Genomic DNA, 15,696 nt, shown 5'->3' on the forward strand with positions numbered 1-15,696 from the left:
TGACTTGAGGCCTAAATGTATGGTTGATTAAAGTTACATTAGAAAAAAAAAAATAACGTGCAATGGTTGACTTTGATGTAGTGAAGCAGTTATTTGGGCTCTGTATGTATTTTCAGCCTGACAGCCCACCTGGCTTGAAAGAAGAGTTCATCTAGAGCTCAGCTTCAGAACAGATCCTCCTCACTTTGCACCTGCAGAGACAGGTCAGGAACCGCTAAAGGACCGTTAGGAAGACTGAGCTCCCATTAGTCCCTTCCCCGATAATTTTAATGGAATGAGTCACATTTGGGTACCGTCTTTTTTCTTCTCAAAATGTTTTCTGGGGCATTTCATCAGGCCTAAGTTGTTTGGGCCCATAAAGGTCCAGAAAAAGTTCACTGTCCCCTGATTCACCCATCATGAAGGAGCACCTCATTGTTTTATGAAAAACCTTTTCCCCAGGTGCCCCAGTCACTTTACAAGCATTATCTAATTAGGCCTCTCAACACCTCCATAAGCCTGAGGATATCTCCTTAGTATCTATATAGATGGAAAGAGTGATGGCCACTTTGGAGTTTCCCACCGGGAGAGACTGATGACAATTGAGAATTTAAGTGATTTGTTTATAGTCTATGGTATAGTCTTGTAACTCCCAGCTTTATGCTTTATCCACTACGAGTGTGCTGGGCTGTGGTTGTCTCTGGCCCTCTGTAGCCATCTGTACCCACAAAAGGGAGCACATGATGCTGTTGTGATGAACCCATTACTCAATCAACAGGCATTTATTCATTGCCCACTGTCCCAGGCATGCTACTCATGAGAAGTCAAAAGTGAAGCAGTTCCTGCCCTGTGGAAAATTTCTGTGCACTGACGCAAAATGAAGCAAGCAGAACCAGGAGAACAGTATATACGGTCACCACAAACAATGAAAATGGAAGGAATTACCACCGCAAAACAATCAAAAGTGAATCTTCCTAAAGGAAAATGAAGAAGGACCTTCTTTCTTATCTTCTTTAGCGCCAAGCTTAATCACTGAAAGTTTATAAGAGGGATTACATTTATTCTCCTTGACCCCAGAGGGTAGAATTAGGAGAAATGAATGGGTGGAAATTCCAGAGGCAGATTTTATCTCCACTCCTCACAATTAATGCTGTCCCAGTGTAGGATGTTACCCACTGGGATAACGTTTCAGGACTTTATGTTCCCTAAGAATGGCTCAGGAATTAAGCAATTTAATGTTATTTTTATTGTTTATGGGGAAACTATTGGCTTAAGATCTGGAAGAGAGACACAGTGGAATAAGATAAGTGGAATAAGCCTGGCAAGTCTTATCTTGTAATAGCTTATATTTCTATAGCATTTCAAGATTTGCAAAGCACTTTCCCCTTATTAACCCTGTGAGGCAGGGATGCTCATTTTACAGATAGGAAAACTGAAGACTAGGAAAAGTAAAGCTATTGGCTCAGGTTCCAGCCTAGAGCTGAGATTTAAACACAAGCCCTTCCTGATTCCATCCCAGACCAACATTGTCTCTGCTCCATGACACTTCCCTATGAAAATTTGAGATTACTACAGATTAAGTACCTAGAAAACCTGGTGTCACTATCACGGGTCTCCCTTGTTGAGCTTTCTCCTTTACCACGCACAATTGTAAACCCGTCTTCTGAAATGGACAGCAAAGGATGGCTGGTATCCTTATTAAGGTGGAAGTAGGTACCTAAGGAAGGGAAGAACACATGGCAAGTATGTGAATTGTAGCCAACAGAGCATATCATTGATGCAAAGTCCAAAAATCAAATTTAGAGGTGGAAGGGTCCATAGAGGGCCATGTAGCTCAATCCTTTCATTTTACAGATGATGAATCTAAGGCCTAGAGAGAGGAAGCCACTTGTCCAATGTCACATAGAGAGAAAGTAGATGAGCTGAGATTCAACCCTGCCGCCATCCTCTGACTCCATTTCCAGAACAGCTATCATCATGTATTGCATGTTTTTTCACAGGCAGCCCTGAGAGGTTCTAAATTTAATTATATATTCACTATAATGAGTCTGGAATCACAAACTCATAAAATGTCAGCACTAGAAGAGACCTTGAAGAATGTTCAATCCATTCTTCCCTCTACAGCTGCCAGACTCCATTTTACAGATAAGCACAGCATAATCAAGTGACTTGTTTCAAGCTGCACATCAAATTAGTGGCAGAATCATGGGTAGAACCCAGGCCTCCTAACTTCTAGTCCAGAGCTCTGTCCACTTGAACAACTTCAGCAAGAGCTGGAAGGGACCTTTGAGGGCATCTGTGCAGACTCTACTTTTTTTTTTTTTTTTTTTTTTACAGATGAAGCCCAGAGAGGACAAGTGACTTGTCCTAAGTCACAGAGAGAATAAGTGACAGTGCTGGAATTGGAACCAAACTCATTGCTGTTTTCACTCATCACATTTCATTTGTGTACTTATCTTCCCTTCTAGAGTCCCATCTGTAAGGGCAGTAGACTCTGTCTCATCCTTCACATCCCCTGAAGCACCTGCACATCCCTGGACGAAGCAGGTGCCCAATAAATACGTGTTGAAATGACTTGAATAATAGAAAAGTCTGTTTCATTTAACACTTAAAAAATAAAAGTGTAAAGCAATCAGATGTCAAAGGTACAGATAGTAATGGATTGTTTTATAGGGGAGGGTGAGGAAAGGGGATAGCAGAAGGTACAGGGAGCCCATCTCCAAAGCCTGCCTTCTAAAACTTGAGAACAGGATAGACAAATAATGGCTAAGGTCACAGGAAGAGAATGTGGGAAGGAAGATGGCGGCTGTCTGAGCAGATTCATTCTGCAGCAGAGTATCCTATATACATATATATGTCTGTGAATAGAATATACACGGGTCTAGGTCTAGGGTCACAAGGGTGGGGCACTTGTGGCCTCGAGGCCACATGTGGCCTTCTACGTCCTCAAGTACAGCCCTTTATTCAGAGGCCATGGGTTCCCCACCTAGATCTAGGATGTATGTATTTGGAGATAGATATATATATATATATATATATATATATATATATATATATATATATGAACATAGGCTATGTATATGTATATATATGTGTGTATATTATATATGTAGGATACTTTTCTCTAGAATGAATCTGCTCAGATAGTACATGTATATATATGTATAGTATATATAGGATGTAGATATATATGATATGTATGTGTATCTATATGTGTATATTTAGGATGTTATATATACACATTATATGTATATACATTATATAATGTATGTGTACACGCACACACACACACACACACACACACACACACATTGCTCTAGCAACCCAGAGCTACAACAAGAAGGAATTATAATTCCATGGCCAGTCTCTTTTGAGTAAGGACTAATTAAGAGCCAAGAATCAGTAAATAGTTGTGGTTAAGGAACTGACTCTTGAAAAGTTCATCTACACTTGGCAGGAATCAGTTTAAGCAAGAACATAATCTGATGTTCACAGTCCAAGTGAACCATAGGGTGTGATAAAAACCCTAATATGACTTACATCCTCATCTCAGAACTACTGAATCTGTTTCATTCTCTCTGAATCTGTCTCCATTACTCTCCTCCATAGTTCTTCTCCCATTCTGTCTCTCCTCCTCCTTTTTCACTTTGGTGCCCATGTTTCTTTCTCCAATCTTTGCTATTCTCTAATGTTCCTCTTTCTCCCTCCACCCTCCATCTCAGTTTCATTTTCCCTTTTGTCTTTTCCTTTTCCTTCTTGTCCCTTAACTCCCTCTCCTTGTCTAAACTCTGCCTCTCTCCCTTAACTAGATACAATACAGAACTGAAGTATTTTCATTATATTCATTGAATACAATTTTATATTCTTTGTTCCTAATTTTGAAACCAAATGAGTTGAACATTCTATATTTCCTTCTCAAAAAATCATCTTTAATCAAATTGCTTTTTACTTTTGTGTGACTCATGATTGATTTTTCCCTCTCTGCATAAGCAGTAAAGACTAAGGGTCTCTAACTTTGATATGAAAACAGATATATGAAAATTTATATATAATATTTAATGTTTTCTTTTTATTGACATTTTTATTTGGACCTACTGTCATTTCTCAATAAACAAGCCTGATGTAAGACCTGCACTTAAAAAAAAGAAACAGCTAAGCAAAACCATCCAAGTGTATAGTGATTGCAATTGTCAGCTCATTTAACTTTCCACTCCTGGTTGGCCGTTTCTTAATAAAAAGGAAGGGAGTATATTTCAATTACCAGGAACCATCATTGACTACCATACTTGACTAAAATTCTGTCTTTTTGTATTATCTTCATTTATCCATTGTAGTCATTGTATATATTTCTTCTATATCATACAATGCTTTCAAGCCACTTTCACATCTATTATCTTATACAATTGTCACAGCAACTCTTTCAGAAAGGACTCTTTTTTTTATTTTATTTTTTAATTTTTAGGCAATTGGGGTTAAGTGACTTGCCCAGGGTCACACAGCTAGTAAGTGTCAAGTGTTTGGTCTGAGGCAGCATTTGAACTCAGGTCCTCCTGACTTCAGGGCCGGTGCTCTATCCACTTCGCCACCTAGCTGCCCCCCACAGCAACTCTTTGAGGTCAGAAGTACAAGTATTATTAATCTTCATTATGCAGATAAAAGAACCAGGTTTAAAAGAAGTTCCGCCATTTGCCCACAGAAGCCAAGTCTTCTGAATAAAAAAACAGAAGGGTTGGATCATTTGCTCTTTGATGAGGTGAAAAGAGGCAAGATTTGAGTCAGGGCACCTGAGGTTGAATCCTGGCCCTCCTACTTACAACCCAGGTGATTTGCGCAAGTCACTTACTCTCTTTGAACCTCTGTCTTTATCTGTTAAATGACAGCTGTGGTTGACTCCCCTTCCCACATGATCCTGCATTCTTTCTGGTCTCTTCCAGAAAACTTTTAATCCAGAGCTTTGGGGTTTTTTTTTTGTTTTGTTTTTTTGGTTGACTCTTCACTCATGACTTAATATAATTTTTTTATGTTTAATATGCTACAATATCTCAATTAGGACGCAGGTCTGGAGTGGAGACATATCCAACCCTCCACTCCCTTCTTGACTTGTCATGATGTGAGATACAATTTCATCTCCTTGGCATTCATTTTCTCAAATGCAGAATAAAGATAACGGCTTTTCCTTAACTACTTTATAGGAGTATTATGTAGATAAAATCAGAAACAGTTTTTCACATGTTGTTTTTGGACAGCTTTGGTCAGTAGTAAATGTACTTCCAGGAAACTTTTTATTTTTCTCTTGGCTTTTTATTGCCAGTAATTTTTTTGTTGTTGAGAAACTGAACCTTTTAAGCTGATAGGCATCTGTTGTTGATATAACCCACTCCTTCAACAGGTATATTTATGTATTCACTCACCGCCATGCTTGGCACATAGTAGACACTTAAAGGATTGGGTTTGTTTTTTTTTTTAACCTGAAGTTAAAGTTTTCTTTAAAGCTTAAAGTTTTCAAGACAGTTTACATACATTTGATCATCACAACTCTGTGAGTTGTTACCTAATGCTGTTATTATCCCCATTTTACTGCTGATGAAACTGAGGCTTTGAGCCATTCAATGATTTGTCTGGAAATATACAACCAGTAAGTATCAGAGGTGAGATTCAAACCCAGGATTTCTTAACTCTAAGGGCAGCACTCTGTCGACTTTGTTATATTGGCCAATTAAATGCAAGGTCTTGAGGGAATAGGGAGATAGATACAAGATCACATAGAGCCCATTTCTGTTCTTACTGAGCTAAGAATCTGTGTTGCTAGTGAATGTGCTGTATCGACCTTTGTATCTTCAGCATTTATCATCATCTTGCACATGATGTTACTCAATAAATATTTGTTGAATGAATGAATGTTATGCAAGTGTTCTCTTCCTAAAAGTTAATTCATATCTCCAGAAGCCATTGGGATAGATTGCTTGTTTTCTCTGCTAAAGCGAGTGGTCACTTCTCTAGGAAATGCTTCAAAAAAATACGACAGGTTCCATAGGAATGTTCAATTTCTTATATATGGGCTAAATAGTTATCTGAACAATGCAGGAAGAGCATGATGAAACTCTAATCTGTCCAATTTATCTGAAAGAACAACTCAACAGTGAGGATCCCACTGATTTGTCTATTTTAGTATGGAAATTATAATTGTAAATTTACAATCATAAAGTCATAGAATATTAGAATTGGAAGGAACTTGAGAGATCATCTTGTGAAACCCCTCGTTGACAAATGAGGAAACTAAGGCTTAGAAAAGTAAGTTGCCCTAGCTTGCATTTATAAACATGTTTAGCACATTTCATTAAGGAGTGCACTTAGGGAATTTTGTTTTTTAAAGATGAATCCTAACTGTTCATCATAAAACATATCACTTTTATTCATCAAATTAAAGAAACTAGCACAACTAAAAAATTTTTAATTAACCACCAAGTTTTACTTTTAAAATATGAACTTTTCACAGGGTCAGTTTTAAATCATACCCTTGTCCTTACTCTTAAATCTAGAACAACCTTTTTTAGTGTTGTCTTCTAAAGGCATCTTTCCAATGGGACTCAGCTCCTTGCTTTGCTGAGAAGAGCCAGGATTTGAGCTCAAGGACTGGTGAATCCTTTTAAAGTTTAAAATTTTATTTTTGCCTTTCTTTCCCATATGGACCAGAGCCCCAAGGCCACGGAAAACAAGGTGACTAGAGGAATAAAGCGGAAATAAAGGACTAATTAATTTGTTTTCTGCCCCAGTTGGGATTCCTGGGCACAAGTTTCTTGGGGGCACAGAGAAGTTGGGGAAATAAGAATCAAGCTTTGCCAAAAAGTACCAGCGGAGCAGGTGAGGCAGCATGAAAAAATCTGGAAGACTGTCATGAGTGTTGACCTGAGCTCCAGAGCCACTAATCACTAGATACACTTTACTCCTCACAAACCAGAGCCTGACAGAAGCAGTGGAGGGGAAGTGAATGGGAGCAAGAACAGTGGCAATGGCGGCTGTAGCAACTGGGGGCCGCAGATATCAAGGAAGCTGCCCCCACCTCTGTTGGATCCAGATCCCGGACAACTTCACTGTGGCAAGAGAGCCACGGGCACATTCGAGTTTGCCAGAGCATGCCCAGCACACCCCATACACGCATCTATGATCACTAGTTAGTGGTACAGCTGGGACTGGCATTTAGGTCTGATTCCCAGGTCTTTCTACTATGCCATGTTCCTTCTGAGGTTAGCAATAGAGGGAGGGGAAGGGGACAACTTCCTGAAACCATTCTCCTATGACTAACCCACTATGTAGGTGAATAGTCCAAGAACATTACTGGACAAAAACAGTGAGAGGGACAGCTGAGAACAGAATCAAAGACCCCTTCATCTCAGCTCTTAAAGATGTTAGGAATAGATAGATCATCGCTGCTTGCTTCTAACCATAACATCCAAAAGCTCTACTCCCAATAGCAAAATGTGAATTTAAACAATACCTGTAGTGCGGATAGTAGCAGGCTCACTTCTTTCACTAGGGCCCCCCACATTGATGGCTCTCACATAGACTAGGTAGCTTTCTCCAGGTTGCAGATGAATTAGAGATTCACAGGTAGGAATTCCTACTATAGATCTAAAAAGAAATTAAAGTGATGAAACAAAACATAATGATACGTGATAGTAGTAAAGTACTTGATAAACATTTCACGTAACATTGGGCACATAACATTATTTGCTACTATTGATGGCCAGGCAGTAAGACATAATAGACTTGTGGGCAAGTCATTTAACTTCTCTAAGATTCATTCTCCTCATCTCTAAAATGGGGATAACACCTGTGGGTAGTACCTACCTCACTCGGAGAGTTGTTAAATGAGATGACATGTGTAGAGCACTTTGCTAGCATTGACAAAGGAACTATGTCAATACTTATCATCATCATGGTTATTAAATGAGATAATGGATGTAAAGCATGTTGTAAATTTTAAAACATTATATAGTCATTTAATATTATTGATTGACAATGAGAATTAAACCCCTCGATTTGAATTGGTTCAGAAGGAATCAAGTGTTATACCACCCAGTTTTCTGGATTTCTGAGATTTCTGTTTGTTTCAACTGCTGTTAGTCCAAAAGGAAAGTTAATTTACTGACTTAGTGCTTAGCACAGTGCTTGGTACCCAGCAGACACTTAATAAATGCTTATCAACTGACTAACTTGAACAGCCATTTCCTCACCCAATGGAACTCATTTGATTTCGAGGTCATACCTAAGACTGAAGCTCTAGATCAGACAACCCTTTGAAGAACAGATGCAGCCCCAGGTCTTCCTCGGGTCAATGTTCCCCAGTTATCACTGACTGGGTTCTGTGTTCAGGGAACCTGAAGCCCAACCTGAATTCTAAGCGTTCTCTGTGGAGTCCACTCTAGGACCTCCTCAGGGTCCATTCTTTGTTCAATTAATTCTGGAGTTTGTTTGCCTAATTTGATCAAATTTTTAAAAAATCAGTTTTACTTATTGATCAATTTTTCTTTTTTTTAAAACTTGTATCAAATAATCTCAATGATTATAGTTTTGTAACAGAATTTAAAATCTGGTACTGCTAGATTCCATTCTCTTTCTTAAATTTTTTTTGTTACATTTGAAGTTCTGAACTGTCTCCCTCCTTTCTTCTCCACCTTATGCTAGAGAAGGCCACCGTTTGACACATATATTCTATTTATCAGTTCTTTCTCCAGAAGCGGATAGCATCATCCTTCATAGGTCCTTTTTAGTTGATTTGAGTATTTGTAATACTCAGAATAACTTATTCATTCATAGTTATTCTTTGAACAATATTGCTGTTACTGTGTACAACATTCTCTCGGTTCTGCTCATTTCATCCTTCTTTACTTCATGTTAGATTCCTTTCATTCTTACTTTTTTCATGATTTCCCCAATTTTGTTATTATTTTGTTTAGTTCTACAAATAACTCTTTGAAAGTTTGATTGTCATGAGACTAAATATATAAATCAATTTAGGAAGTACTGTCATTTTCTATTATATTGGTATGACCCAATTATGAACAACCGATACTTTTATTTGTCTTTTTTTTTCTATTTAAAGTATCTGGAAGTTGTATTCAGACAAGACTTGATGGTACATTAGTAGGTAGGCTTCTAGATATTTTATACATTTTATAGTTAATTTGGGTATATATTTTCTATCTCCTGATGAATTTTGTAGTAAATTCAAATGATTATTATAGATTTATTTTCTATCCTGTTACTTTAACAAGATTATTGTAATTAATTTTTAGCTGAATCTTTAGGGCTAAGTAAGTAATCCTGTACTCTGCAAATAGCAAGAATAAAATAAAATATTAGCACAGAGGTCTGCTCTAGAAAGAGTTTGAACCAGTCATGTGGGTTAGAAATTTTTGGATGGGGATAATCCAAGTCTATTCTGATCTGGGCCTACATGCCTGTATACCTGTACTTTCCCTGGAATTGAACTATGTTCACAGATAGACAGCAAAGATGAAGAAAAATATCACTTGCTTCACATAATTCTTATCTACCCCATTACTAACCCTCCATCACATTTCCCCAATGACATCATTGCTCCATCTTCCAATGTAAATAAGTAAAATTCTAAATTATTTGGAAAGATTAGAATCTTTTAAAAAGATGAGTGTGTACATATGGTTTATATTTAAGATGAATATATAGGGAAAAAAGCCTTTGATTTCCCCTGAATCTTTGCATCCTGGAAGGGGTTTAAACTTTCATTTTTTGCTACAACTAAGCAAGGCCAAATTAAAGATATTGCTTGCCTCAAAATCCAATTTTCTTTCTTCAGGCAACCTCTATTTCACATGCTATGTGACTGGGGAGCATTGTCCTGGGGAGCATGATATAAAAGTGATTATCGAGCATTCTCAAGCTATAGCATTGACCTGTATTGACTCACTCTGTAACAACATTCCTCGGTTCTTCATCGTCTACTTTAGACAGTTCAATAGTGTATGAGTCCACAGGATTCATGTTTCCAGATTCCCAGCGCACCAAGGCAGCATGTTCACAGCTTAGGATCTCTTTGCTTTTGATAATGGGAGGTGAAGGAGCTAAGATGCAGGGGAAAAGAAAGCAGACGGGAAACCATTTGAGAGGCAATGTGGTATACAGTGGACAGGGCATTGAACTTGGAGTCAGGATGATCAGGGTAGAATTCCCACCCCAGACATTTAACTAGCCGTGAGAACATTGGCAAGCAAAGTCACACTTTGTTTTTCTATACCCCTTCTTTCATCTCTAAGGGGTTGGTTTTATCTCTAAATCGATAATCTTATGATTCATTTGCTTCTGATCTCATATTTAGCTGCAAGTAAGCATGAGCAATCATCCCTAACCCACTCCTTTCCCCAAAGTATTTTGCAATTAAAAGAATACAAGGAAAATTCTTTGAGAATCTATGTGAAATAATGAGTGGCAGATTCGGAGTCAGACTTCACTCTTTACTGTGTGACTTTGGGCAAATCCCTTTCCCTCTCTAGGATTCAGTCCCCTCATCTGTACAATGGGGATTGTTAGGTCAGAGTCCCTTCCATATTTCAATCAAATGATCTAATAACAAAAAGAGTTCATACCACTAGTATGCCATAAGACTTATAGAGTGCTTGCCTCACAATACCCCCATGTAGGTAACACAAATATCATCTCTTAGAGATGAGAAAACTGAGGAACAGAGAAGTTAAGTGACTTGCCCATGGTCACAGAGCTAATAAGCACCAGGGTTATAATCTGAAACCAGATCTCTTGCCTCTAAGTCCCATGCTTTTCAGAGTCAATATTGTACGGACTTTAAGCTGCAAACTGCTGGAGAGAAGATGGGAAAGGAGCTAGAAAGGCTTCTCACCTTTCCATGACCAAAGAACAAATATTGAAACAAAGGAGGGAGTATCAGGCAAATTGTTTTGGTTTTGTTTATTTAAGAGACATCAAATGCCAGGGCTGGAATTCAATATAGATTAAGTAAATACAAAGTAATTTCAGGTGGTGTGTGTGTGTGTGTATGTGGTGAGGGGCATCAGAAAAAGATGTGGCACCAGAGCTGAGTCCTAAATGGAATTAGGGATTCCAGGAGATGGAGGTAATGAAGGACCGAATTCCAGGCACGGGGAACAGTCTGTCACAGAGGCAGGAGATAGAATGTTGTACAATGGGATCGGCAAGTAGGTCAGTTTTGCTGGAGTCCATGAATGTATGAGGGACAGAAATACTTTTGAGGAGATAGATTGGAGTAAGATTATGAAGCCTTTTAGGTGATTGACAGAGGATCTAGTATTTTGTATTACAGGCAACTGAACCTTCTTGACCATGGGCATGAATGGCCAGACTTGTCCTTTCAGGAATATCAGTTTTGTGGAAGATGGACTGAAGAGGGGGAGACACTACATAAGAAGACCAATTAGGAATCTATGGCAGTAGACTAAGCAAGAGGTAATGAAGGCCTGAGCAAGGCTGGCGTCTTCAATGGAGAGAAGGGAGTAGATTCTACAGACATTGAGGATGTAGGAACCATATTGTTGTTTCCACTCGTTTCAGTTGTGTCTGACTCCTTGTGACCTCATTTGGGGTTTTCTTGACAAAGATGCTTCCATGTCCTTCTCCAGCTCATTTTACAGATGAGGAAACTGAAGCAAACAGGGTGAAGTGACTTGCCCAGAGTCACACAGCTAGTAAGTGTTTGAGGCCAGATTTGAACTCAGGAAGATGAGTAGCCACTGCACCACCTAGCTGCCCCAGGAGCCATAAGACCTGGCAGTTATCATTGGATGGGGGCGGGGAGGGAGTGGAATGGAGTGAGAGAGTATGAAGAGTCAAATATGTCTTTAAGGTTGCAAACCTGAATGACTGTAATTATGCTGGCGCCCTCAGTAGAAATTGGGACGTTAGAGGAAAGAGTCATTTAAGGGGGAAAAATATTAAGTTCTTTTTTGGACATGCCAAGTTTCAGATGCCTATGGGATATACATGTGTCAGTGTCTCTTAGGCAGCTGGTGATGTAAGTTCTGAGGTCAGGAAAGACATGAAGGCTTGACATGTAGATTGGGGAGTCATCTCCATAGAAATGATCATTGAATTCACAGAAGCTGATAAGAGCATCAAAGAGGGGCATCAGAGGAAGACAAGCAGGTTCTGGATAACGCCTGGAATACGGACATGTACAGGAGGTTGGACACAGATGATGGTCCAGCAAAGAAGAATGAGAAGAATCTGTCAGACACGTAGGAGGAGGACCAGGAAAGAACAATATCTTGGAAATCCAGAATCAAATGGTGTAAGGGAGGACAAGAAGGTCAATTGTCTCACTTTGTATTTCTATCTCTGGTGTCTAACATAGTGCCTGGAACATAGGAAGCACTTAAGACATTGACTGATTGCAAGATGAAGACTGAGAAAAAGCCATTTCTTCACAAATAAGAGATTACTGGTATCCTTGATGAGAGCCGTTGTGGAGTTAGAAAGTAGTAGAATGCAAGGAGTTAAGAAGTGAGGCACCAGATTAAATGACTTATTTTAGCAATAAGGCTCTGAAAGGGAGGAGTCACATAAGGACAGCAGTTTAAAAGAATGGCAAGATCAAAGGGAGGTTTTGAAGGATGGGAGAGATTGGTTGAATGGAGGGAGTAGGGAGGGAGTCAGTGGATAAAGATGGTTAGACATGATGAAAGGGATAAACTTGTGGAGGAGAAGGAGGGAAAAGGATCAAGGGCACAAGTAGATCAGTTGATATTACCAAGAAAGTTTAGCTCTTCCTCTGAGGCTGGAGCATAGGAGGGGGGAGTGGAGATAGTCCTGAGTGGGTCTGAAGTATAAAACCAGGTTAAAGGGGAGCTCATGATGTCTAGCCCCTATTCTCTCAGCAGAGTATGAAGCAATGTCTTCTGTGGAGAGGGGTGGAGAGATGATGGAAGGCAACCTTGGAGACCATCTTGTTCAACCTCCTCATTTTATAGATAGGGAAATTGAATCCCCAAAAAGTGAGGGCATAGGATCATAAATTTAGAGGGGCCCTTTGAGGTCATCTAGTCCAACTACCATTTTACAGATGAGGATAATAAAGCCTGGAGAGGTCAAGTGAATTGCCCAGGGTCACAGAGGTGGCAGGGGTAGCACTGGGATTCAAAATCAGGTCCTGTCAGTCCAAATCCAGTGTTCTTTGACTTGCCCAAGATTATACAATTAGTTATCGGCAGAAGTGACATTAGAACCCAGGAGTCTTAACTGGTCCCCTAGTCTGAACTAAACTATAGGGAAGCAAAAGATGTGCCTTGAGGGGCAGCTAGGTGGTGCAGTGGATAGAGCACTGGCCCTGGAGTCAGGAGGACCTGAGTTCAAATCCAGATTTAGACACATAACACTCACTAGCTGTGTGACTCTGGGCAAGTCACTTAACCCCAAATGCCTCACCAAAAAAAAAGCAAAAACAAAAACAAAACAAAAAAAAAGCAGAAAGAAAAAAAAAAGATGAGCCTTGGCACCATAGTCTTGTAATCAAAGTGTATGCAGGGTGTTCCCAAAGTCCTAAGTCTTAATAACTTCAAAACTGCCTTAAGACTTTAAGAATCCCCTGTATTTATTCTGAATGGGGGAAATTATGTTGTTAAAGTGTAAAAGAATAATTGCGTTATTGACTTGCTGCCTCATAGTGTTATGAAGCATGCCTGCGTGGGTCATGGTGACATCTGTGTTGGTGGCAGTTACCGCATGCTCCAGACCTCAGGAGCATAATTCAATTCATAGCCAATAAATGAAAACAAGAGAACACAGGTTGTCTGGTGGGGTTTCTCCTGAGAATATGTGCCCTGGAGAGGTGCGGAGTAATGCTGACAAGAACAATGACTTCCTGATTTATCTAATGTGCTTTAAAGGGTTATGAGGCACAGAATCTTTAAAGCCATTCCCACAACCTCATGAAGTAAGTAGTGCAAGGAAGAGGAAGGAAGGGACCTAGAACAGAACCTCCATACTGGAAGGGACCTCAGAGACTTTCTAGTCCAATTCCCTCAAGTGCTACCATCCAGATCACCCCAGTTGCTAGTGACCTCCGGGAGTCAAATGAATATTCTGTATTTTGCATGTCTTGTTTCCACACCAAAAAAAAAAAAGACTGTAAATTCCATTAAGACTGGAACTATTTCATGTAGGGATTTTTTTTTGTTCTTTGTACTCCTATCCCCAGTGCCTAACACACAGTAGGTTCTTAATAAAGCCTTTTTGATTGATTGCCTCAGCAGAGTAGGTACTTAATAAATGATTGCTGGATTGAAAAGTGAGTTATTGAATCACTCATTTTACATGAAGGCAGAGTGATACTATAAAAAGAGCAATGGTTTGGAATCAGAGGAGCTGGATGCAAACTCCTGGCTCTGCCCCTTACTGCATGGGTCACTTTGGGCAGGTCACTTTCCTCATCTTTACAATGAAGGGTTTAAATTCAATGACCCTTAGCTTTCTTCTGTTTCTAAATCTATAATTCTAATCCAACATGAACAAACTAAAGGCCAGAATCCAATTTAGACATGAATAAGAAGGCCTTCTACTATATCATAGCTACTCGGGTATGAGACTGGGACGAGGGTTTGATACACTATGAAAAGTGAGACCCTCTGGGCACAGCAGGCCCTTTCTCATCCCATCCTCACTCCTCTTTACTGCTATATGAACCTCTTCTGACACTCTGAGATTTTCCCATTCTCATTCCTGATTTTCTTTCATTTTCAAACCACTCTAAGATCCTTGCTGTTTGGGGACCAATGTATATCACACATCTCTACACTGCCATTCCCTCACCCCCACCCCCACCCTCCAAACACACTACTGTGTCCTGCCTTAATTTTTAAAAAAATTTATTTCTTAGCATGGCAATCATAATAGTAATTACACCTGTTAAGTCCAAAAGGAAAATGCTAACATTCATCTCAAAAACACAATCCATCCATCTGAATGGCACATAAAACTGCATTGGCCAAGATCTGTGTCTCTCTAAATAAACGTACTGAGGCCTGGCTCTCCAGACATCGGTGGAACACATTACCTGTCACATACACCGCTCGCTCGCTTAGTGGGCTGACGCCAGTGCTATTCGAAGCTGTGACCCAAAATTCATATTGGGTATTAGGCACGAGGTTGGCCACAGAGTAATGTGATTCTTTGACATTCACTGAAAACTCTGAAATGAAAAAAAGAAACATGACCTTAGTTCTTTTATAAAACATGGAAATGAGCAGAATGTCCATGAATTTTTTCATTGCTTTAAATCCTGCAAACAGCCCTCCCTGCAGCTCCTTAAAGCACAGCCATCCTTTGATGAAGGAGTCTTCTCAGAACGAAGATGTTTTATAATTCAATTCAATTCAGCAAACCTTTACTTGCACCTACAAAGTGTAAGGCACAAGGGATATAAAGACCAAAAAAAAAAAGGAAGGAAGAAAAAGAAAGAAAGAAAAGAAAGCAGGAAGGAAGAGAGAAAAAAGAAAGAGAGGAAAGAAGGGAGAGAGAGAAAGAAAGGAAAGAAGGAAGGGAGAGAGAGAGAAAGGAAGGAAGGAAGGAAGAAAGACATAGAGAGAGGGACGAGGGAAGGAAGGAAGGAAGAAAGAAAAAGAAAGAAAGAAAGAAAGAAAGAAAGAAAGAAAGAAAGAAAGAAAGAAAGAAAGAAAGAAAGAAAGAAAGAAA

The 15,696-nt window shown here is 39.4% G+C and overlaps 1 protein-coding gene across 1 annotated transcript in view; it reads right to left on the reverse strand.

The window, feature by feature from the left end:
- Positions 1-15,696, reverse strand: part of FSD2 (fibronectin type III and SPRY domain containing 2) — a 58,261-nt gene that overhangs the window by 9,491 nt on the left and 33,074 nt on the right. The window contains exons 7-10 of the mRNA XM_027852257.1: positions 15,059-15,193; positions 9,929-10,082; positions 7,475-7,608; positions 1,564-1,696 (exon numbers count right to left, since the gene is read on the reverse strand). Coding sequence (XP_027708058.1) covers positions 1,564-1,696; positions 7,475-7,608; positions 9,929-10,082; positions 15,059-15,193 — 556 coding nt within the window. The remainder of the gene's footprint in view (positions 1-1,563; positions 1,697-7,474; positions 7,609-9,928; positions 10,083-15,058; positions 15,194-15,696) is intronic.

The sequence above is a fragment of the Vombatus ursinus genome, unplaced genomic scaffold (assembly GCF_900497805.2).
Source record: "Vombatus ursinus unplaced genomic scaffold, bare-nosed wombat genome assembly UNPS02009205.1, whole genome shotgun sequence".
In the NCBI taxonomy this organism is placed as follows: Eukaryota; Metazoa; Chordata; class Mammalia; order Diprotodontia; family Vombatidae; genus Vombatus; species Vombatus ursinus.